The sequence below is a fragment of the Scyliorhinus canicula genome, chromosome 7 (assembly GCF_902713615.1).
Source record: "Scyliorhinus canicula chromosome 7, sScyCan1.1, whole genome shotgun sequence".
NCBI classification, from domain to species: Eukaryota; Metazoa; Chordata; class Chondrichthyes; order Carcharhiniformes; family Scyliorhinidae; genus Scyliorhinus; species Scyliorhinus canicula.
In genome coordinates this window covers 202,755,136-202,780,645 of record NC_052152.1, presented here as the reverse complement: position 1 = coordinate 202,780,645, position 25,510 = coordinate 202,755,136, and the positions used below count along the sequence as shown (strand labels likewise).

General features: G+C 46.9%; 2 protein-coding genes across 2 annotated transcripts in view; both read right to left on the bottom strand.

Moving 5' to 3' along the window:
* fam83c (family with sequence similarity 83 member C) overlaps positions 1 to 3,382 on the bottom strand; it is a 32,204-nt gene extending 28,822 nt beyond the window's left edge. Inside the window, exon 1 of the mRNA XM_038803725.1 lies at positions 2,770 to 3,382. Coding sequence (XP_038659653.1) covers positions 2,770 to 3,288 — 519 coding nt within the window. The 5' untranslated portion in view covers positions 3,289 to 3,382. The remainder of the gene's footprint in view (positions 1 to 2,769) is intronic.
* A 10,808-nt stretch (positions 3,383 to 14,190) lies between these two features.
* LOC119969721 (ubiquinol-cytochrome-c reductase complex assembly factor 1) overlaps positions 14,191 to 25,510 on the bottom strand; it is a 95,107-nt gene continuing 83,787 nt past the window's right edge. Inside the window, 2 exon segments of the mRNA XM_038803724.1 lie at positions 14,191 to 15,998; positions 23,582 to 23,695. Of these exon segments, the coding sequence (XP_038659652.1) occupies positions 15,864 to 15,998; positions 23,582 to 23,695 (249 nt within the window). The 3' untranslated portion in view covers positions 14,191 to 15,863.

The window sequence follows — 25,510 nt, the reverse complement described above, 5'->3', positions numbered from 1 at the left end:
CAGGCTCGAACCGAAGCTGGGCATCTGGGAGCAATAAACCTGCTCCATCGTGGGTAAGGACCTGGTCATCAGGTGTGAGGTGTCCTCATGTCTCGGTCCTGGGGTTGCAAGGGGTATATCTGGTCGCTATGCTACAGAAAACACCATTTGGTTGGACTGTGTTGTGCCACCCCTCTTTCATCGAGATGTTTGTGCAGGAAGGCACCATTGACCACCAGCCCATCAGTCAGTGGTCCACACATAATGTTCTTGAGGCCCTGCAGGAAATGTAAATCGAGGCTCCTGTCGGGTGGTTCCCCAACCAGACTCTCATTTGATAGAACACCTCATCGCCAGAACTTTCAAACAAGCATCAAGTCAGCACTTGGCTTTTGTGAGGTTGCCTCTCCCCATCAGATCCGTCATTCACACCTGGAATCTGAGCATCGCTACTGCATGTGGAGGGGAAAGAGGCTCTCATTCAGCGTCTCTGGGACAAATCATTGGGAAAAATGTTCTGGAAAGAGATGGAATGCCTCGAGTCCCGGTTCACCCTGAACAGCTCCATAATAACAGCTCCCTGTGCTCTATGGCTGTTCCCAGGGAAATGCACCAGGAATATCATCAACTACTGATGGAGCACATCAGCTTGCCGAAAGATGCTCTTTGGTCTGTCTTAAATTTGTTGGTCTTTCAGTGCAACGAGCAACTGAGTGCTGTCCAGGACTACGTGCTGAGGGAGGGACAGAATTGGGGGCAGCCACTGCAAAGGCTCAACGGGGAAAGGCCACAGTCTAGAGTTCCTCCGACCATAATACATTCAGTAACAGTGACCATGAAGGAAATCTGCCATCCTTAACCGGGCCTGGCCTACACGTGACTCCTGGCCTACACGTGACTCCTGGCCTACACGTGACTCCTGGCCTACACGTGACTCCTGGCCTACAGCAATATGGTTGGTTTTTCGCTCTGCTCTGAAATGGCCCAGTAAGCCACTCAGTTCAAGGACAATTAGGGTTGAGCAACAAATGCTGACCTTGCCAGTGATGGCCACATCCTGTAAAAGAATAAAGAAAGATACCAAAGAACTGGAGCACGGGCTATAACGTAGATATAAATGTAGCTATAGTTTGCGTCTAAGTGGACTGACGCAGCCTCGAGTACACTTTCTGTCCTGTAACACTCAACTTGTGTTGTAAAGTACCTTTAAAAATATACAAATAAAATCTAATTGGGATACAGAGTGAAGAGGAGAAGTGGTAGGTAGCCAGGCTGAGGAGCTGGGCTATCAAGTTGGAAAGGAGGGATGGTGGAAAACGAGGGGGGGCTACTCAGGGGCAGCAGGCTTTTTACAGGTGATTGGGGGGAATGCCCCCCCTTCCTGCGCCGGGTCCCACGTCCTGGTTAACAAACAACACGTTTCAAGGTTCCGATAACACAATACAACCAGGCCGGACACTCTCTGTACTGATGCCTTGTCAATCATGGGGGGGAAGCTCACATATCCTGAGGCGCTTGTCGGACATGGAAATCCCAGAGAAGAGAGCAGGGAAGGTAAAAGAGAGATTCAGAAGTTTTGAAAGAGCAGATGGAGGGGGGGCGACGGGGGCTGATTCTAGAGGCGGGAGGATCTGTCACTTTGAGGAAACAATAGGAAAGATGAGAGTATCTTTTTGATGATGGGTTTACAACGATTGTGAATGCGCTGCCTTGGGTGGCACAGCGGTTAGCACTGCTGCCTCACACCGCTGAGGATCCGGGTTCGATCCCGGCCCCGGGTCACTGTCCGTGTACAGTTTGCACATTCTCCCCGTGTCTGTGTGGATTTCTCCCCCACAACCAAAAGATGTGCAGGTTAGTGGATTGGTCACGCTAAATTGCCCATTAATTGGAAAAAAGAATAGGGTACTCTAAATTTATATAAAAAAAGAAAAGTGAATACACTGCCTGGAAGGACAGCAAACAATTGAGATAATTTTCAAAAGGGTATTGGATAAATACTGTGCAGGAGAAGGAGCAGGATTCATAGAACATACAGTGCAGAACAAGGCCGTTTGGCCCATCGAGTCTGCACCAACCCACATTAAGCCCTCACTTCCATCCTTTCCCCGCAACCCAATAACCCCTCCTAACCTTTTTGGACACTAAGGGCAATTTATCATGGCCAATCCACCTAACCTGCACATCTTTGGACTGTGGGAGAAGACCAGAGCACCCACGCAGACACGGGGAGAACGTGCAAAACCAACTCAAGACAGTCACGCAGGGGTGTAATTGAACCCAGGTCCCTGGCGCTGTGAGGTAGCAGTGCTAACCATTGTGCCACTTTGCCATCCTGATAGAAATAGGTGTAGGAATGAGCCGTAAGGCCACTTATCATAGATCATAAAATTTACAGTGCAGAAGGAGGCCATTTGGCCCATCGAGTCTGCACCGGCCCTTGGAAAGAGCACCCCGTGTAATCCCACACTTTCAATTTATCCCCGTAACCCCATCTAATCTGTTTTTTTTGGACACGAAAGTGCAATTCAGAATGTTCAATCCACCTAACCTTGACATCTTTTGGATTGTGGGAGGAAACCGGAGCACCCGGAGGAAACCCACGCAGACACGGGGAGAACGTGCAGACTCCGCACAGTGACCCAAGCGGGGAATCGAACCTGGGACCCTGGCGCTTCATTGGATAGTTCTGTCAAGGAGCCAGCATGAGGCACAAGGTTGTAGGATTTCCCCTCCCAACTTGTCCAGGATAATCATTGCCTTTAATTTCAGGAAAGAACATTCTCTTACCGATTTGGCTTTGCTGAGCAGCTGGCGAATGGTGTCCTTGATGCTGTGGCTGCGGTCCCTCTGGAAGATGATTTGGGTTTGGGAGGGCAGTGTGACACTGTGCTGGGGGCTGTCCCAGCCTAGCTCCAGCAGGGGGGCCTCCGAGTCTGACTCCATGGGGAAGTAAGTGACCGAGGTCAGCTCCGACTCAGCGTAGCTGTCCCGGCTGCCCCTGTGGCGGAGCTCCGCCGTGGGGCCGGCCAGCTGGGCGGCCCCGCTGCGGCTGATGTAGTCGATCTCCAGCTGCGACAGGAAGGCCAGCTCCCTCTCCTCGGCCAGAGCCCGCTGGTAGGCGGCGGGACCGGACTCCAGCAGGGCGTCCGTGCACAGCCTGGCCACCTCGCTGTGGCTGAGCTCCAGCGCGGAGCTCTGCCTCCAGGGGTTCTTCACCTCATCCAGCCTCTGTGCAAGTTTCCCCAGCGGCTTGCGGGAGCTGGCTTTGTGCAGCAGGGGAGCATCGTAATTGCCATTTGCATTCATCTCCCCCCCCTCACCCAGCCTCCCTTCCTGCTACAAAATAACCCTGCTCTGGAGAGAGCTCTGGGTTCCCTCTGGCTAACCCTGGCTCTCCACTCCAGAGTTGTCACCTGGAAATAGGTGTTTCAGTTCCTGAACTGCAGAGGCAACGCCCTCAGTTGCAACAGGTAATGAGCAAAGGGTTCATTCCACCCCCCACAAGAGACTGAAAGTTATACAGAGCCACACCCCCCACTTGTTCATATTTTCTTTAATTAAAAAAAGTCACTATTACATTTGTACAAGGCCAAACTGAGCAAACACTAATATTGCGTTGGAGAAACAGGGTACCCTCCCCTCTGTACCAACGTACCGGGAGGATACTCTGATGATTATAGAACACAGAACAGTACAGCACAGAACAGGCCCTTCGGCCCTCGATGTTGTGCCGAGCAATGATCACCCTACTTAAACCCACGTAACCCGTATACCCGTAACCCAACAATCCCCCCATTAACCTTACACTACGGGCAATTAAGCATGGCCAATCCACCTAACCCGCACATCTTTGGACTGTGGGAGGAAACTGGAGCACCCGGAGGAAACCCACGCACACACGGGGATGACGTGCAGACTCCACACAGACAGTGACCCAGCTGGGAATCGAACCTGGGACCCTGGAGCTGTGAAGCATTGATGCTAACCACCATGCTACCATGAGGCCCCAAACAGTTCACAACATAGCTGTACAAAAAACAAACGGTACAAGCTCTAAACTTTGCGTTGGGGAGACCAGATACCAATAGAAGGGAAATGAAGGGGGTGATGGGGAGAGAGGGGAAAGGCACTCCCCCCAACTCGTTACTTACAGCCAACTCGGTCTGGACAAGACCTACCAATATCCTTCAGGGCCCTGCAAATCATGGCCCCCAGCTCTGGCCTCTTGTGCATTGCCCACAACATTCACCCGTCTATCCAGCACTATTGAGGGCCTGCATCTCCAGGGAACCTAAGCTCTGGACTTGAATCCCTAAACCCCTTCAGACACTTCCAAAAACTACCTCTGTGACCCAGCTTTTGGGTCAGCTATCCTTAACTCAGTTTGTGTCAGATTCCGCTCCTTAGGAAGCACCTTAGGTTTAAGGCACTGTATAAATGCAAGTGGTTGTTGTATCAAAGGTTCTGACATTAAAATCCGCTGTGATAAATTGTGAGGCTGAATCTCATTGTCGTATGAGGAACGGTTGAGGACTCTGGGTCAGTGCCCGTTGGAGTTTAGAAGGCTGAGGGTGGATCTTATTGAAACTTACAGGATACTGCGAGGCCTGGATAGAGTGGACGTGGAGAGGATGTTTCCACTTGTAGGAAAAACTAGAACCCATGGCCCAGCCTCAGACTGAAGGGCCGATCCTTTAAAACAGAGATGAGGAGGAATTTCTTCAGCCTGAGGGTGGTGAATTTGTGGAACTCTTTGCCGCAGAAGGCTGTGGAGGCCAAATCACTGAGTGTCTTTAAGACAGAGATAGATAGGTTCTTGATTAATAAGGGGATCAGGGGTTATGGGGAGAAGGCAGGAGAATGGGGATGAGAAAATAAAACAGAGTCTATCTGCAGTGAGGTGATGGATCCCCTCCTGCCCGACACCGAGTCACCCCTCATCCCCCCCTTGGGAACTTTGGGAATTTCTGACAGCAACCCGTGGTCACCGGGTACGAGTGTGGCTGGCCCTCAACTGGTGGTGGGACAGTGGCTCTGCTCATCAGCTCTTCCCACACCGACGTCAAGGAGGAATGGGACACAGGCCAAACTGAGCAGCGCTGGCTTAAATCCTTCCTCACTGGCTCCTGAGGGAGTGGAGGGGCACACATACCTCTGCCCTCTTAGAGCTCCATAGTGGTGATGGTAGCACCTCTGCTGCTGACATGGAGATGACTGTAACCAGTCTCAAAATCAACGGCACTGGGGATGCGCTCTGCAGATTCCAGAACTCCTTGCTCCTCCGGGACGGTGTGTGACCGGCAAGACACCCACACCACCCCGGGAGACGAAGCCAAGTGGCTCCTGGAGTGGCAAGGGGGGGGGGGGGGGGTGTCTACATGAGCCACCTGACCTCACGTTCAGGGAGGGCGGCTATCTTGTTGGCCCCACATTTTCAGCCGGAGATGTTGAGGGTCAAGCAGCCAGTGCCAGGCCGATTGCTGCACCTGATGATCCGCTAGGGGGCGAGGTGCTTCACTTTGTGAATGTCTACGCTCCCAAGATGGCCGACAGCAAACAACTTTCTTTGATGGTGTCCATTCTTCTCTCAGGAGTTTGTGATGGGGTCGACGGCGAGGCGGAAATCCAGGGTCGAGGAGTCAGAGAATGGAGTCGACCTGGAGTCACGTCTCGGGCAGCCCGATGAGGACCTGGCCCTGCGGCTAGCGCAGAGAGAAGAGGGGCACGCTACGAGCAACCCATCGGGTTCCGCAGTGCATACATGAGGTCACAGATACAGATCCTCACGGTCATGGGCCGCAGCTCCCCCTTCTTCTACTCACTGGAAAAAAGGTGCGGGGGCCGTCAGCAGCTCCTTACACTACTGGCCGAGGATGGGCTCCTCATCTCGGATCCAGTGGGCATCAGGGCCCACGCTCAAAACCTCTACAGTACCCTTTCTCTCATGACCCATCCAGCGAGGATGCTTGCAGAGTTTTGTGGGAGGACCTGCCGCAGGTCGGCCCGGAGCATGCCGGGAGGCTTGATATCCCCATTAGCCTGGTGGGGCAGACCGGTGCCCTCGACAGCCTCTCCAGGGGCAAAATGCCAGGGCTGGACGGGCTGACCGTGGAGTTCTTCAGGGCATTCTGGGACATCCTGGGGAGTGACGACGTGGAGGTCATGGGGAAAGTACTGTGACCGGGGGAGATGTCCTTTTCGTGGCGCAGGCCCACCATCACCCTGCTGCCAAAGAGGGGGGATCTCCGCCTTCTTAAAAACTGGCCACCAGTCTCCATCCTCAGCACGGACTACAGAATCTTCACCAAGGCGCTGTCTTCCCGCCTTGGCACCATAATCCACCCTGACAGTGCCACACAGTCCTGGGCCAAACAATCCACGACAACATCCATCTGGTCTGGGACCTGGTCCATCATTCCCAGAGGGCTGGTCTGTCGAGCATTTCCTATCCCTTGATCAGGAGAAGGCGTTCGACAGGGTGGATCACAAATATTTATTCAGGACTTGGGCAAGCATTCGGGTTCGGGATGCATTTCGTTACCCAGATCCAACTTCTGTACACTGCCACAGACTGTCTCGTTAAGGTTAATGGGTCCCTGACAACGCCCCTTCGCTTTGGGAGAGGAGGGGATGCTCCTTGTCTGCCCAACTCTATTCCACTTGCACGGAGCCTTTCTTGCGCCTCCTGCACAGGAGCAATGAAGGTTCACCAAATTAATTAGGGGGGGGGGGGGGGGGGGCTCTGGAATCAGGGGATACAGTCTCAGAATAAGGCCATTTAGGATTGAGATGAGGAATTTATTCACTGAGGGTGGGGAATCTTTGGAATTCTCAACCCCAGAGGGATATGGAAGCTGTCATGTTCCCAGCTGATGTTACTAATGGACAAGACATCGTGGGCCGAAGGGCCTGTACTGCGCTGTATCGTTCTATGTTCTATGTTCTAAGACAGATCCCAGTCTAAAACCTGGCTTGACAAACCCTAACTTTTATTTTTATTTAAAAACGTGGAGGGCATATCCACCCAAATCAGTGATTTCTCAACGACCCACCCCCAGATGCTTCACACCGTGAACCAACCAATCTCTGTCTCTCTTTCAATGCCTTCCAATCATCACTTTGAAGAACTCACTAAGAAATTCTTTCCAGAACAATATTTACACTTGGATTTCCTCAACAAGGATCATTCTCCCGGGCTCTACTCTTCCTGATGCTCCTCGCCCCCTTGCCTCTGCGCGTAGTCAGGCTTCACTTTCCAGACACAGTTAATGGGCTCTGCCGAGCAGGGCACTGCTGCTCCAAAGGCCTGTAGTCAGGAGAGACAGACCTTCAGCTGTCTCCTCGAATCTTCTGGCTTCTCACAAGCCCACTTTGTTCCCAGTCTGCTCCCTGCCGCTCTGTCTCTGTATTTCAGAGCCAGTCCCATTGCTCCTCGCTTTCAATTCCACTGAACACAACCGTTTGTAGATTCCTCTTCTTTTCCTTTGACTAGAAGGTCCTCTTGGGACCCCTTTCTATCCCACTCCCTGCTTTCTGAGACTTTCTTTTGTTTGGAGTCTGCTCCTGTCCTGCCTCTTCTGGTAGTTTCTGGAGAATAGTGTTCTCTTCTGGGTCACCTGACCCTCCCTTTCGTATTGTTTTACTTCCGGTCTTTTCACCTTCTGCAAAAGCGCAGAGCTACCTTTTAAACATTAAAAAAATTGCAAAAGAACAAACTGTTTGTGTGCACGGGCTATTTACTGGCTTCACAATGAGAATAGGCCCCAACCGAGCACGTGCAGCCACTCTCTGGCCAGCACACTCGCACAAACCAAAGATTGTAAAAAGGAACGATCTGCGCATGTGCGGCCTTTTCAGGACTGGCACATGTGTTGAGACTACTGTGGCCAACTAGGAATGGTATTTCCCAGTCTTGGAGCTCTGATTTCTGTTTTTAAAAGAGGGAATGGGCATTAGAGTATAAAAATTGTCAAGTCATGCTGCAGCTGTTAGAACCTTAGGCCACACTTCGAGTATAGTGTTCAATTCTGGTCGCCACACTACCAGAAGGATGTGGAGGCTTTGGAAAGGGTACAGAAGAGATTTAGATAGATAGAGAAATACAACACAGAACAGGCCCTTCGACCCACGATGTTGTGCCGAACTTTTGTCCTAGGTTAATCATAGAATTTTGGACACTAAGGGCAATTTTTCATGGCCAATCCACCCAACCTGCACATCTTTGCCAGGATTTACCAGGATGTTGCCTGGTATGGAGGACATTCGCTATGAGGAGAGGTTGAATAAACTCGGTTTGTTCTCACCGGAATGACGAAGGATGAGGGACGACCTGATAGAGGTCTACAAGATTATGAGGGAGCATGGACAGAGGTGGATAGTCAGACGCTTTTTCCCAGGGTGTGGAGATGCCGGCGTTGGACTGGGGTGAGCACAGTAAGAAGTCTTACAACACCAGGTTAAAGTCCAACAGGTTTGTTGGAAGGAGCAGTGCTCCGAAAGCTAGTGTTTGAAACAAACCTGTTGGACTTTAACCTGGTGTTGTAAGGCTTTTCCCAGGGTGGAAGAGTCCGTTATTAGGGGACATAGGTGTAAGGTGCGAGGGCCAAAGTTTAGAGGAGATGTGCGAGGGAAGTTTTTTTACACAGAGGGTGGTGGGTGCCTGGAACTCGCTGCCGGAGGAGGTGGTGGAAGTCGGGACGATAGTGACGTTTAAGAGGCGTCTTGACAAATACATGAACAGGATGGGAATACAGCGATACGGACCCCAGAAGTGCAGAAGGTTATAGGTTAAACGGGCAGCATGGTCGGCACAGGCTTGGAGGGCCGAAGGGTCTGTTCCTGTGCTGCACTTTTCTTTGTAGGTTTTCCCCCCTTTTCCCTTTGAGTTCGCAAATAAGCTCATTGAATATGTTCAAGGCAGAGATCGCTAGATTTCTAGATATTAAAGGCACCAAAGGATTAATGGATTGTGCGGGAGGTAGGTCAGCCGTGATCTAATTGAACAGCAGAGCAGCTTTGAGGGGCTAAATGGCCTACTCCTATTTGGATGTAATTCAATCCAAACATTCTGCTCAGTTTCTCTTTTCAGTACAAGCAGGTCCCTTACAGATTATCTGATTACGTCAGTGGTGTAATTAGGGTTTATGCCAATTGAATATCAAGAATTTGGAAGGATTCTGTCAGTTCTTCACTGAGCTCTTCTACTGCTCTTCCCCACCTCCATTATGAACATCTCCAGCCTCGCCTTATAGTTAAATTACCAACTCCAATTAAATATCAAACAGGAGGATCACTAGACGTAATGTGACCATCGACAGCGCTCATTGTACGCCTCCCTGGTGGAAGACGAGGAAGGGAAAGCTTACCAAGTAACGCCATCCTGTACCTTAGGGGCTGTTTAGCACATGGCTAAATCGCTGGCTTTGAAAAGCAGACCAGCAGCACGGTTCAATTCCTGTAACAGTCTCCCCAAACAGGCGCTGGACTGTGGCAACTAGGGGCTTTTCACAGTAACTTCACTGAAGCCTACTTGTGACAATAAGCGATTTTCATTTCATTTCAATAGTTAACGAACCTCCCATCCTGGTGACCAGTCACACATCTTGTTCACTATCATTTTTTGCAAGTTTGGTTAAGATGGGGCAGCAATGATACCTCTCGATGATACTCTCTGCGTTCCTCCAACTCCTAACTCTTGTCCAGCCTACTGTTCCTTGCTCCAACATTGGTGGTCATGTTTGTAGCCGTCTTGGCCCTAAACTCTAGAATTCCCTCACTACCTCCTCTTGAAGATAGTCTCGAGGCACTGAATTTGGAACGAGAGGCACATTTTTGTCCGCTTCTGAATTCATTTCTTTGTTGTTTAAATCTGGTGCATCAAATACAGAATAAATTTTTCCGAAGGGGTTAGCTGACGAATGGGAGTGTGATTGTTGCGCAATCAGCTTCCCCCCCCCCCCCCCCCCAGTGTTTAAGTTGCTTTGTAAAACTGCTGGGGATTTATGGAAGCTCACTAGCCCCTTCTGCTGGCAGAAATCATGTACTTCATCACTTACGGTGAGGAAGATAATTTGCCTGTTTTAGATATTTTGTTAGTCCAAAACCTTTTACACTCCTGTAAGTAGAAGAATAGAATGCAGACAAATGACATTTTCAGATTCCTGTGGCGGCACGGTAGCACAGCGGTTAGCACTGTTGCTTTGCAGCGCCAGGGATCCGGGTTCGATTCCCGGCTTGGGTTACTGTCTATGTGGAGTCTGCACGTTCTCCCCATGTGAGCGTGGGTTTCCTCCCACAGTCCAAAGATGTGCAGGTTAGGTGGATCGGTCACGCTAAATTGCCCTTAGTGTACAAATGTTAGGTGGAGTTTCTGGGTTACGGGGATAGTGTGGAGGTGTGGGCTTGGGTAGGGGGCTCTTTCAGGGGCCGGTCTACACTCAGTGGGCCAAATGGCCTCCTCTGTAAATTCTATGAAGTGGAACAAAGTTGAAATTTAAAAAAATCGGAAGAGTTAAAATCAGTGGCAAAATATCCAGAAAGGAGCTCAGGGTTGGCAGATTTGGACCATAGTTTTATTCATGAAGCATTTGGAACATTTTTATTTGAATAGGTGGTGGAAGATTATTGCATTAATATTGTTAAGATGCGTTTGGGCCGTTGCTTGAGGATGATGAACTTTACAGGGCGATGAACAAAAAGCCCTTTTCCCCTGCTGCAGGTTTCTACAAATCTGGAACCCTACAGACATTTTCTGAGCATGAGTTGGTTTCTACCATATTGGAGAATGCCTTTCTTTTTGCAATGGTGAATCCTGAGGTCAATTCATTGCACTGTCTAAATTTTCAAAATTAAAAATCTACAGGATCTGAGGATCATTTTGCTCTCAAACAGGTTGCCGGATGGAGTTTACAGCAGACGAGGAACAAAGTATTGCGTTTCATTGTGCAGCAGGAGCTCAGGAGAGTACTGAACCACACTGTTGCAGTGCTGTCTTTCACCTAGACATTAAACAGATGGCCCTTTGATAGTCCACCCTCCCAGGTATATGTAAAAGACCTCACGGCCACTATTTTGAAGAACAAAAATCTGGCAATTATCATGTTTTTGACACACACCTTGCTGTGTGCACACTTGTTGCAATGGTGACGACACTTCAAAAGTACTTATGAAATGAAAATTGCTTATTGTCACAAGTAAGCTTCAAATGAAGTTACTGTGAAAAGCCCCTAGTCGCCACATTCCAGCACCTGTTCAGGGGAGGCTGATACAGGAATCGAACCGTGCTGCTGGCCTGCCTGTGTCTGCTTCCAAAGCCAGCGACTTAGCCAAGTGCATTTTGAGCATTTTGAGCATTTTGGGACACCCTGATGTTGGTTGGGGGCCATAGGGGCTGGTTTAGCACACTGGGCTAAATCGCTGGCTTTGAAAGCAGACCAAGGCAGGCCAGCAGCACGGTTCAATTCCTGTACCATCCCCCCCCCGAACAGGCGCCGGAATGTGGCGACTAGGGGCTTTTCACAGTAACTTCATTGAAGCCTACTCGTGACAATAAGCAATTTTCATTACATTTCATTGTGATAGAAATGCAAGTTAGTTCTTACAATCGAACAGGTATGACATGCAAAACACCCACCAAGTCCCCTTTTTTCCTGTCATCCCTGTGCTCACTGACATGCACTGAATCCCAGTCAAGGAACATCTTGATTTTTAAATTCTCACCCTTGCTTTTAAATGCCTCCATGGCCTCACCCCTTCCCATCTCTGCAATCTGGGAGGGGCAGCACAGTGGCACAGTGGGTTAGCCCTGCTGCCTCACAGCACCAAGGTCACAGGCTCGATCCTGGCTCTGGGTCACTGTCCATGAGGAGTTTGCACATTCTCCCCATGTTTGCGTGCGTTCCCCCCCCCCCCCCCCACAACCCAAAGATGTGCGGGCTAACTGGATTGGCTACGCTAAATTGCCCCTTGGTTGGAAAAAATGAATTGGGTACTCTATAAATTTAAATTAAAAAAGAAAATAAATAATAAAATCTCTGCAATCTGCTCCAACCCCACAGCCCTCGGAGATAGCTGCACCCTCTAATTCTGGCCTCTCATATCTCCAATTTTAATTGCTCCATCCTTTAGTTGCCTTGGCCCCAAACTCTTAAATACCCTCCCTCCACGACTCTGGGTCTCCACCTCACTTTCCTCTTGTAAGATGGTTCGTTGAAGCCTATTCTTTTGACCAAGCTTTTGGAGATATGACATCAAATCGCGTTCAGTTGGCATGGAGCCATACTTTGTTTCACTACAACAATCCTGTGAAGCACCTTGGGGAAACGTAATTGTTAAAAGACATTACAAATATAAGCTGTTGTTGAGGCTCTTAATCAAATGGATCTGACAAGGTAGAGCAAAACTATTTTCTCTCGATGGTTGAGCATGGGGAGGGGGGGATAATCTTCAACTTAGAGTCAGGCTGTTCAGGAAGCATTTCATCACAAAGAACGGTGGAAAATTAGAACTCTCTCCCCCAAAGGAATTGTGTGCATGTGTGTGTATGTATGTTGCGGAGGAGAGAGGGATATGGGGGCGGGGGGGGGGGGGGGGGGGGGGTGCGATTGCAAATGTCAAAACTAAGATTGACAGATTTCAGTTATGTATGAGAGTTAAGGAATCAAAATGGTACACATGGAATGAAGTTACAGATCAGTCACAATCGCATTGAATGGAAAAAGGTTTGAAGAGCTGTATGGCCTTTTCTTGACTCTACACTTAAAACTGTTCAGTGAAAGGGAAGGATTAGTCCCCGCCCTCAAATTCATACCGTCAGAATGTGCCCCTATTTCCACCCCTGCTATCATAACCCTCACCAATGCCTTCATAACCTCTCGATTTGACTGTTCCAATGTCCTCCTGGCTGATCGCACACATTCTACGCTACGTGAACTTGAGGTCATCCAAACCTGTGCTGCCCTTGTCTTAACACACAAGTCCCCTTTTCTCCTGTCATCCCTGTGCTCACTGACATACACTGAATCCCAGTCAAGGAACATCTTGATTTTTAAATTCTCACCCTTGCTTTTAAATGCCTCCATGGCCTCACCCCTTCCCATCTCTGCAATCTGGGAGGGGCAGCACGGTGGCACAGTGGTTAGCTCTGCTGCCTCACAGCACCAAGGTCACAGGCTCGATCCCGGCTCTGGGTTACTGTCCGTGTGGAGTTTGCACATTCTCCCCGTGTTTGCGTGGGTTTCGCCCCCACAACCCAAAGATGTGCAAGGTAGGTGGATTGGCTACGCTAAATTGCCCCTTAGTTGGAAAAAATGTATTGGGTACTCTAAATTTATATAAAAAAAGAAAATAAATAAATAAATCTCTGCAATCAGCTCCAACCCCACAGCCCTCGGAGATAGCTGCACCCTCTAATTCTGGCCTCTCATGTCCCCAATTTTAATTGCTCCATCCTTTAGTTGCCTTGGCCCCAAATGTTAACTGTTTCTCTCTCCATAGACGCTATCCTGCTTGCTGAGTATTCCCACCATTTTCTGTTTAACTGCAGCTTCACATTATAAAAGTTCGCTGGTCACATGGTAAATTGTATGGCTCAGAAGAAGTGAAGTGCATTTATGTAGCATCTCTCAGGACGTCCCAAAGTGCTTTACAACTAGTCAATGGTGCAGTCCAAGTAATTCAGCAGCCAACTGCGCACAGCAAGTTGTCACAAAGGGCATTGCGATCACGAGCAGGAATCCTTTTGAGTCATGTTGATTTGAGGGACAAATATTGGCCAGGTCAGAGAGGAGACTTGTCTTTTCTTGACAAGAGTGCCATGGGATTTTCTGTGCTACCCGAGAAGGGAGAGGGGGGCCATGGTTAAACACCTCATCAGAAAGGCAGCACCCCTGACAGCGCGGCACTCCCTCAGTACTGCATCGATAGTGTCAGCCTTGATTCAGTGCTCAGGTCCCTGGAGGGCTTCTGAGTTTCCACACTCTACTGAGCCAAAGCTGATACCAAATGTTGGCAGCAACAGGTTAACCTGCACACAAAGTGATCACTTCACATTTAAAACGCATATGTGCTTCCGAATTTGAGCTCCAGAAATTTCCAAGGCAAATCTGGCTGCTGAATTTTCAACACAAATTGGACACCTCCGTTCTCAAAAGCAGCCGTGTGGAGTGAATTGTCGAGACAGAGAGAGAGGAGGGCGCAGGTACACACGGGCAGTTTTGCAACTTTAATTAGCACAGGGTACGGTCCAAACTGCAAACAAATTGAAAATGGGAACGTAAACAGCAAGCATGATGAAAACCTCAACAGGAATCGTTTTAATTTCAAGAATGCGACAGGCATCAAAACATATCTTTTAAATATACAGGAATGCGAGTCAGGAAAGAAACATTCCGCAGCTAATTCAGTACAGGTCAGGGGTAGAACCTGTGTCGCCTTCTCCTTGGTTCGTGGCAATGTCTCATACGGGTCATCAGGCCACCCTGTCCTGTTGGTTCATGGAGATTCACCTCTCCTGCACTATGAAGTGTAAAACCCAATGAAACAGCAAGAAAGAAATAGCAAGTGTGAAATCCAAGGCCAATCAACAGACTGCAATTAAAATGCAGTGAAGCATGCAAGGAGTTTGGACACAGTGAACCCCAAGTACAAGGTCGGAAAGACTTGTAATCTGAGGTACTCGATTACATCTTGGCAGTTGGTCCCAAAATATGTATTTAATTCAACGTCAGGCTCTTTATCTTCATGTCACAGCCTCCCACTGTGCTCAGAGAATTTGTGTTTCTGTGGGACCTTGCATGACCTCAAGGGGATCAGGGGTTATGGGGAGAAGGCGGGAGAATGGGGATGAGAAAATATCAACCATGATTGAATGGCGGAGCAGACTCGATGGGCCGAGTGGCCTAATTCTGCTCCTATGTCTTATAATATCCCAAAGTGTTTATCAGCCGTTGGAAGTACTTTAGGGACATTGTTGAATGACTGCTGCTTCAATGGCAGATTAGAACGGGAAGACCCCCCTGGCCATTGTACAACAGATTGACATACATCGATCGCGTGACTGGGGAGGGGGACCGACATGAGAAATAAAACATTACTGATCAGTCTGTTGAGTAAAAAGACTGCTGTGTTCTTGCTGAAACAATGGATTTCTCTCTCACACATCTCCCTTTTGACTTTCTTCCTGGGATTTAAGGTTGCACACACGTGCACAGAAATAATACAAATGACAGGACCACCCACGGGTGTGTTGTTTTAATACTCTTTGTTCTATTGGCATCGGAAGTCAATTGTCCCTCTTCAGATTGTTGTTTTTGTTGCTCAGATTGCGACAATACATTTGAACCTCGGGCCCATTAACAAAGTTCCACTGAGGCTGCGCCACCTGATTAGGTTATCAATATTATGGAAAAAGATTAACAGACTTCATTTCAATTCATCCGCCAAGGACTATCCGCAGTCATCGGCAAATGCTCGAGGTATTTTGCCTCTGAAGCCTGACGGCTACGATACCCAGAGCTTGTGTAGTTCTGTTGGCCAAATGTGCCCATAATGCTGCAAACACCACACAAAGCCTTTATGGAAGGCCCCACCAGTAAACCTGACAACACCACAGAAGACCCATCGGCCCTCGGCTTAGACCCATCGGTAAGTTTACCTGAAATTGGAAAATGCAGAAATTGGAGACTACTTCCGCCAAGGCAAATCAAGATTATATTCCGAACAGAAAGTGAGGGGGTATGAAGAAACAAACAAAAACTACAAAACGGGATCCATAAAGGTCTTGAGATGTCCTGCTCAAGTGTATGATTGTCATCAAACTCTTCTGCGCCCCTGGCCGTGCACATCTGGGAATTTTGGGCTCTGTCTTCACATCTGGTCTTTGCTCAGAGCCCCTCATCATTGTAAGCCGGGGAGATGGGCTTCACAATACTCTGCGGGTTGTCCTCCAGCAGCGGTCGCCAATTCACCTCCCCAGTCAGCAGCAAGTCCTCTCCACTCAGCGAGTCCAGGTACTGGATCTGAATGGAAAAACAGACAAGAGCTTCAATCAAAGCCGAAGCCACTGCTCAAACCCCTTCTCCACTTTTACTGGTGGAAGAACGGATGAAGCAGTATGAAGTCACCAGAACCGAGAAGATGTATCCATCAGTAAAGATCGAAGAGGCTGGGATTCTCCGCTCTAGAGAAGGCTGACCTGGCAGAGGTCTTTTAAGATTATGAATGGGTTTGATAAGGGTGGATGTTGAGAAGATTTTACACTTGTGGGGGAGAACAAAACTAGGGGTCATAAATACAAGAAACCCACTATTAAATAGAATAAGAAATGCACAGGCCAACAAATGTGGGATTTTCTACAAGAAGTATTTGAGGCAAATAGCACAGGTGCATTTAAACCTCTCATAAATATAACTTGCGGCAAGTGTTCAAAACTATGATGAGATACATAATTAGAGTATACGTTTTTTAGACCAGAAGCTAATGTGGATCAGTGCACAGAGGAGTGACGAGTGAACAGGATTTGGTACAAGCACTGCAGAGTTTTGTATGGCATTGAGTTTATAGAGGGTAGAATGTGGAGGCCTCCCTGGAGTACTTTGGAAGAGCCAAGTCTCAAGGTAACAATGGCATCGCGGAGGGTTTCAGCGGCTGATAAACTGAAGCAGGGGCAGAGTCACATTAAGATAAAACTCATCACAATACTCAAATGTACAAACAGAACCCTGTTCCAGCAATGTACAATGCTCTTGGACGGACTGAAACTTACTTCACGACAGTATACCACTGCTCCTCTCATGGAGACAGTATAAAGCAAACTCTTTGCAATAAAACTGTCTTTTTGATGTCTGAAAATAGACTGATGTGAATTAAATCAGAACCCTTTGCTGCATTAAAGTACCCATTGCCTCAATGCAATGGAGCATGGTCCACTGTTGATGAAAGGTATAATTATTGAGCAATTCTAATAGTTATTCCTGCCACTCAACAGTGAGAGATAATGGACAGATTCTTTGTATCTTGGATAATGTAGGAAATCAAATGGACTTGATCTTGCCAGCCGTGCCAAATTCATATTTGTCAGCCCAGTGACAATAGAATGCATCAAATTCAGGAATCAAAGGTGAAAAATAGCAATGCTTGGGTTGAAAATGTTTGAGAGTCCGGGATATGATAGTGAATGGGAAATGCTCATTCCAAGTCAGCTCCAAACTGGATGGAGGCATGTCGGTAACCACATCATTGGCTAAAACCTGAGCACCAGTTGGTTCACCATTCTTCAGTGTAGGGGGCTATTGGATTGGATTATTGTCACGTGTACCGAGGTACAGCGAAAAGCATTTTTCTGCGAGCAGCTCAAACAGATTATTTAGTACATGAAAATAAAATAAAATAAGAAAATATATAATAGGGCAGCACAAGACAAGGTACACAATGTAAATATATAGACGCCGGCATCAGGTGAAGCATACAGGGTGTAGTGTTAATGATGTCAGTCCATAAGAGGGCCATTTAGGAGTCTGGTAACAGCGGGGAAGAAGCTGTTTTTGAGTCTGTTTGTGCATGTTCTCAGACTTTTGTATCTCCTGCCCGATGGAAGAAGTTGGAAGAGTGAGTAATTCGGGTAGGAGGGGTCTTTGATTATGCTGCCCGCTTTCCCCAGGCAGCGGGAGGTGTAGATGGAGTCAATGGATGGGAGGCAGGTTCGTGTGATGGACTCTTTGAAGTTTCAGTCGGACATAACACTGCAGCTGAACATGTGGAAAGTCAAGGAAGGAATCAACAGCAATCTGCCAGGTGCAAATGTTTGATTGTGTTGAAATGGAATATCCCACTTGATTCTGACTTCACATTAATCAACGTTACACAGTTCACATGTGCAAATCAGTTGTGGTGAGTGAAGAGGACTCTCACATCTTTCTCAGAAGGCCACTTTAGAAACTTCAGGAAAAGGGGATGCAACATTGTCAGTGGTGATGTTGTTTTTCGATGAGATGTTAAACCAAGAGCGAGGGAGAGCGGGGGAGGGCGGGCAGACACACAGACAGGCAGACACACACAGACAGGCAGACACACACAGACAGACAGACACACACAGACAGGCAGACACACACAGACAGGCAGACACACACACAGACAGGCAGACACACACACAGACAGGCAGACACACACACAGACAGGCAGACAGACACACACACAAATCTAAAGCAGTGCCTCAGGATAAAGGGCCAATCACTTAGGGCTGAGCTGTGGAGAAAGCTTTTCACTCAAAGGGCAGTGAATCTCCGGAATGCCCCACCCCAGAGGGTTGTGGATGCTCCATCGTTGAATAGATTTAAGGCTGGTACAGACAGATATTTTATTTATCCGGGAATCAGGGAGAATCAGGCAGGAAAATGGAGTTGAAGCCCAAGATCAACAATGATCTTATGGAATTGTGAAGCAGGCTCGATAGGCCACATGGCTGATTTCTGCTCCCTTTTCTTGTGTTATCCAACCTCAGGTGGTGCAGTTTCAGAGAAGAGGTCAGTTATCCTCAGTTTCCTCACCAATATTTATTCCTCAACCATCACAGGTTACCTGGTCATTTATTTCACTGTTTGCGGGAGCTTGCTCTCATGCTTCATTCATTACAACAGTGACCGACTCAAATTGTAAAGCCTATTTGGACATCCCAGGATTGTATAAGGTGCAGGATCTCAGTTAAATGTACGCTGTGGAAACTTCGTAAATCAGCACAATTTTGAAGTTAGACTGAACACCGATTTAAAAAAAAAACTGCACAATATCCTAAATAATACACTACACTTCGCCCACGTTTATGCAATTAGATCATTGGTGATTAGACTCATTGGTAAAGCATTTTCTAATTGGGGACATTTCCACAGCGTTTAATGGAGTGTTAATGATCAGTTATATCATGTTAGTATAATCAAAATATGTGATGCCAGATTTATCTCAATCCATTGCTTTGTGCTGTAAAGGTATAGCAGATTGATTTATTCCAATTGGTCAATTATTAGAATACCGTTATATTGAATTAATGCCAGTACAATAGCAGAGGAATAGCACAACATCAGGAAGATATTGTGGACGTAGAAAGGATACAGTCACTATATGGTGCTATGATTTAACAAATACTGGCAGAATTTAACTGGATAACAGTGAGCATAAACTGAAAACAGAATGGAGAGGAAGACTTGCATTTATCAAATGGCTCTCACAACCTCAAAATGTCCCAAAGTGCTTAACGCCCAATGAAGTACTTCTGAAGTGCCATCACTGTTGTCATGTAGGAAACACAGAAGCCAACTGGCACACAGTAACCTCCCACAAACAGCAATCTGACATTGACTAGTGTGTGATCCCTGTTGCGGATTCCCTTATTTTCCATTGCTTTTATTTTGCCGTTATCATTTTTGATCCATGGATGTTTAATGGACATATGCCTTTAAGTCGAGCAGAGGAAGTGAGGAACTCAAAAAGTTACAAAGTAGTACACCGTGCCGACTTCTGAACAGCGGAACCCAAGACCATTTGGCAGCCGAGCGATCGAAGGGAGTTGGTTCGATTGGCTAGCTGGCGGCCAACGAATTGGCCAAAAGAGTATTCTGCCCGGTAACAGGCATTGATTGGGTCCTACACAAGTGAGATGGTTTTCAGAGAACCAAGGAAAGGACAGTCGGGTCTTGGATGCTCAGAGAAGCTGTGCGAATCTCTCTCCCTCTCCCTCTAGAGAAGCTGCATATCTTCTGTATTTCTGAATGTACAGAAAACCTGGATGAATCTACAGTGAATAATATAGGAGGGTGGGGGATATGTTAAAGAGGGGGGTTAGGAATTAGATAATTAACCAGCTGTATTTGCTGCCTAGCTGATTATAGTAAGAAGTCTTACAACGCCAGATTAAAGTCCAATTGGTTTGTTTCAAACACTAGTTTTCAGATCACTGCTGCTTCCTCAGGTGAATCACCAGGTGGATTCACCTGAGGAAGGAGATATGCTCCGAAAGCTAGCGATTTGAAACAAACCTGTTGGACTTTAACCTGGTGTTGTAAGACTTCTTACTGTGCTCACCCCAGTCCAACGCCGGCATCGCCACATCATATTTAATTATAGTTACTATGGCTAATAAAATTGTTTAAATTTACAAATTTGGTGACTGTGTGTATTGGGCAGCCAAGAGCCAAAGACTCTGGGTGTTTTTCTAAGAACTATTTGTCAGTTTCAATTGTGTTGCAACTCTGGGTTAAGTGGGTCTGGGATTGACTGTGCCCAGGGGCTGTAACACTAGATGATGTGTTTCTTTTGTGTGATGATGATTGTGAGGTAAATATTGGCAAAGACACTGTTCCACTTCAAAAGAGAGCCAATGGATCTCTCTCATCCATCAGAGGGGGCAGAGGGCATCTCAGTTTAATATTTCATCTGAAAGACGGCACCACCAACAGTACAGCTTCGGTACTGCACTGGAATGCCAGCCTAGATTTTGATGTTCAGGTTCCCGGAGGGAGACTTAAACCCACAATCCTCTGACTCAGGTGAAAAAGTTAAACAGCTAATACAATGCCACTAACAGAAATATCCTGTGTTTCTGTTCTCTCCAGTGCATTTATGTTGGGCTCTGTGGGGCAGCTCATGTCATACTTCAATCCTTACAAGTGAAGTACCTCAGTGAGTGAGCATTGTGTCAAGATCTTAGCTCTTGCTCGTTTGCTGACTGGGCTATCCTAAGCCACAGATCAGCATAGTCACAATTTAAAGCTTACAGTTGCGATGGCCTCTTCTCTGCTGAATCAACAGGAACAAATCATTGGTTAGGGCAATTAGAACAGAGTGTCCAGATAGGCACAACTTACTTGAGGAGATAAAGACCATGTCGGGAGAGAAGAGAATAACTTGGGTAATATCAGGGAGGAAATGCCTTAGTTGTAATAAGGGAAATTGCGGCTCTTTTTGTTTAGGGGTATGGCAGTGCAGTGGTTATGTTGTTGGGCTCGCAAACCAGAGACCTAGCCTCATGATTTAGAGTTACGAGTTCAAATCCCACCATGGTAGTTAAGGAATTAAATAAATCCAGCATTAAAAAAAACTAGCATCAGCAATGGTGACCATGAAACTATTGGATTAAAAAACAAACATCTGTTTGACTAATGTTCTTCAGTTATGTTCATAGAGGTAGTTCACCACCACCTTCCCAAGGGCAACTCGCGATGGGCAATGAATGATGACCTTACCGGCGTTGCGAATATTCCATCAATGAACTTCAAAATCACAGTGAAGAAGGTTGAGAGGAGGTCGGATAAAGAAATTCATAATTCTGAGAGGTTTTGATAAAAAGTAAACCAAGAGACATGTTCATTGGCCGTGAAATGGTAATTTGAGGGCATCAATTTAAGATTACCACTAAAAGAATATCAGGAGAGGTCGAGAACTTGGCTTTCATATACAGCAGGCTGTTCAGACCTACCTGAAGCAGAATCGATAAAGGCTATTAAAACAAAAAGAAAACAAAAGAGTTTACGAGTTTGGGGAAAGGACAGGGAAGTGGGGCTATGCGGATAACTCTTTCAGGAAGTTTGCACAGGAGCAATATGTCGAATGAACTCCTCCCGTGAAGCAGGAGGAGTAAACCACACAGTCTCTCGTGTCTCCTCCACCGTTCAATACAATCACTTGCTCATCTTCTGCCTCAATTGCCTTTCTTGCCTGCTCCCCATAGCCTACACCAAAAATCTTTCTGAATATAAAATAAATTTAGAGTACCCAATAATTTTTTTTCCAATTCAGGGGCAATTTAGTGTGGCCAATCCACCCAACCAGCACATCTTTGGGTTGTGGGGGTGAAACCCACACAGACAAGGGGAGAATACGCAAACTCCACACGGACAGTGACCTGGGGCCGGGATCGAATCCAGGTCTTTAGCACCGTAGGCAGCAGTGCTAACCGCTGCGCCACCGTGCCGGCCTACTTTGAATATATTTCATGATGGAGCACACACAATCATCTGGGCCAGATAATTCCAAAGATTGGCAACCTTCTTAGTGAAGAAATTTCCCCTCATTTCAGTCCTGGATTATTGCCCCTTACCCTGGGACTGTGCCTCCATGTTCTGGATTCCCCAGCAAGCAGAAACAAATTCTCAGCATCTATTCCATCAAGCCTCTTCACAATCTTGTATGTTTTGTTGCAAATCTGAAACTGGTCAGGTTTTTAAAATGCTTCCTTTAATTTAAAGTGGAATAGAATGTCCTACGTAAAGGGATGCAAGATTATATTAAACTCTGCCCTGAGACAGGCCTCTGTGATTTGGTTGTCATGGGGAAAGCGACTCAGGTTGAAACCTACTGAAAATCAAGGGCAAATTTTCACAACTTGACACAAAAGAGAGGCAGGCTTTCTGGGGACAGGCACAGAGACTAGGCGAGGGAGACCAAAACAGTTGCTGCTATGAAAAGCAGAAGAAAAGACTATTTAGTGTAAACCACCAAGCAGAATGCTGGTGGGAGCTGGTTCTCTGTTCAAAGAGAAGGAGCTTGGGGAGATTTAAGAAACAAGGAGTCATCTGAGTAGGCCTTGATGCTGGAAGCTGGATCGGGGATACTCCGAAGACTGAGAAAACCAACTTTCACAAGGGACATTTGAAGACTCGTCCTAATTTGGGAGAAAGGTTGGAGCCTGCTGAAAAGTCAGGAGGAGTGTAGGAGAGAATCTTCAAGGCTATATTGCTGTTGGGAGCATGGTGTAACATACAAATGGCTCGTACAGTATTTCAGTTGTGTCAGTAATGGGGCAGACCTTTTCTTTAGTTTGATGTATCAGTTCATAGAATTTACAGTGCAGAAGGAGACCATTCTGCACCGGCTCTTGGAAAGAGCACCCCATTTAAGCCCACACCCCCACCCTATCCCCGTAACCCCACCTAACCTTTTTGGACACTAAGGGGCAATTTAGCATGGCCAATCCACCTAACCTGCACATCTTTGGACTGTGGGAGGAAACCGGAGCACCCGGAGGAAACCCACGCAGACACGGGGAGAACGTGCAGACTCCGCAAAGTGACCCAAGCTGGGAATCGAACCTGTGATCCTGGAGCTGTGAAGCAACTGTGCTAACCACTGTGCTACCGTGCTGCTAGTTGTTTGTCAACTAATTTTTAGTTTATGTTATTTTTAAACTTGTAAAATCTCACGTGATTCTTTCGGTCGTGCTTAGGAAACATACGTCCCTTCTTAAAAATTATCCATGTCTATGGGGATCGTAACAGTTTCAAACAGATCACCTCTCACTCTGCTAAACACCAGAGAATACAGGCCAATTTACTCAGCCCTAACCACAGACTATCCTTTCATCGCAGCGACCAATCTAAGTGAGCCTTTGCTGTATCGCCAGCAAGGCCATCAGACCTCAAGGCATAGGAGCAGAATTAGGCCGCTTGGCCCATCGAGGCTAGTATATCCTCCCTTAGATCTGGGGACCAAAACCGAGCACAGTATTCCAGCTGTGGTTTCATCAACACCCGATAAAAGTTACACGAGCACTGTAAAATTCGGATTCTGTAAAAAGTCGAGGTTACTAGATCAATTTTGTTTCATTATTGCTGACCTGTTTGCGTACATATTCCACCATCATCTCCAACTGTCCCGGTTCCTCGCACTGTTTATTGAAGAGGTGCCGCCATAGAGATGCAGCTAACACATGGTCATCTGATAGAATTCCCTGAAAAGGAACCAAACCAAAAGAAATGTCTCTCAGTGACGACACACGGCAGGGAAAACAATTCAGCGACTTTTTCTTTCAACCAATGAACAGTTGAGAAAGGGATGACTATTGGCTGATAGGGTATTGCAGCCATCTCTGGAATATAATTTATATCAGAGCTCACGTAACCTACCGAACCTCAATATTTGCATTTACAAACCATCTCATCACTTTTTTTGAAATATCTCAAATTGTTTCATGCAATGTGGTTAACTCTCAACTGCTCTCAAGGGTGATTAAGAGATGGGAAACAAATGCTGGCCTTTGCCAGTGACGCCCACGTAACATTTTTAATGTTGTAATCGCTACCTAAACAAACAGCAAGGAAACGAATGATGAATGGTTTGTTTTTTTGGTAGGATTCATCGAGGCTGGAATGTTGGTTGGACGTATCCCATCCAAGCACCGATTCTTCCAATAGGTGTTTCAGAGGGTGGATTATCATGGAGGGAATTACTCGGCCCATCGAGTCTGCTCCACCATTCAATTATATCACGACTTATCTGAATATAATTCTCAAACCCACTTTCCTGCCTCATCCCCAGACCCCTCGATTCCCTTACAGATTAAAAATCTGTCTATCTCAGCCTTGAACATATTTAACGACCCATCCTCTACAGCTCTCTGCGGTAAAGAATTCCACTGTTTCACAACCCTCTGTTATGGGCCAGGGTTTAGAGAACCCCAAAGTGTGTCATGGAGTTCATCTGACCTACGACTTTTACTAGATTATGGTGTGGGGAGCACACGGCCCACTCTGCAGGTATGGTACAGCAGAAATGGAAGCAAAACAATGTTTATTATATGAACTCAAGTTAACCTTTTTCAAACATACAGTGAACATCTTAACAACCATCAATTCAAATACAACCCCCAAAGACTACAACACTAAGTAATCCTTACTTTCCTTTTAACATCCTTAAGACATTAAAAAAACCTTTTAACAGAAGCACATCAGGTTTAAATTCACTACTGAGAGCAGTTATCACTCTGAATTCACCAAATGATGAAGAGATAGTCTTTACATGGCAGAGAGAACGGCATTACACCTTCTCTGGCTGGCTTCAGCTCCAACACCAAAACCAAACCAAAAAACCCCAGACACACCCAAGCTTTTCTCAAAGTGAAACTAAAAAGCAGAGCCAGAGCTCAGCTCCACCCACGCTCTGACATCACTGCAGTAACATGAGCAGACAAACATTTCTTAAAGTGACATTCTCATGAAACCTCAGAGAATAAATTCCTCCTTTTCTCTGTCTTAAATTGGCGACCCTTTACTCTGAGATAAGACCATAAGACAGAGGAGTGGAAGTAAGGCCATTCGGCCCATCGAGTCCACTCTGCCATTCAATCATGGCTGATGGGCATTTCAACTCCACCTACCAGCATTCTCCCCGTAGCCCTTAATTCCTCGCGACATCAAGATGATGCCCTCTGGTCCCAGACTCTCCCACAAGAGTAAACATCCTCTCAGCATCGACCCTGTCAAAACCCCTGAGAATTCACATGTCTCAATAAGGTCACCTCTCATTCTTCTAAACTCCAATGAATACAAGCCCAATTTACTCAACCTCGCATAAGAAAATCCCTCCATACTCGGGATCAGCCTAGTGAACATTCTCTGGACTGCCTCCAATGCCAGGATATCTTTCCTTAGATATGGGGACCAAAACTGTTCATAGTATTCCAGGTCTGGTCTAATTACAGCCTTGTATAGTTTTAGCAGGATTTAGCTATTTTTATACTCCATTCCCTTTGAAATAAAGACCAACA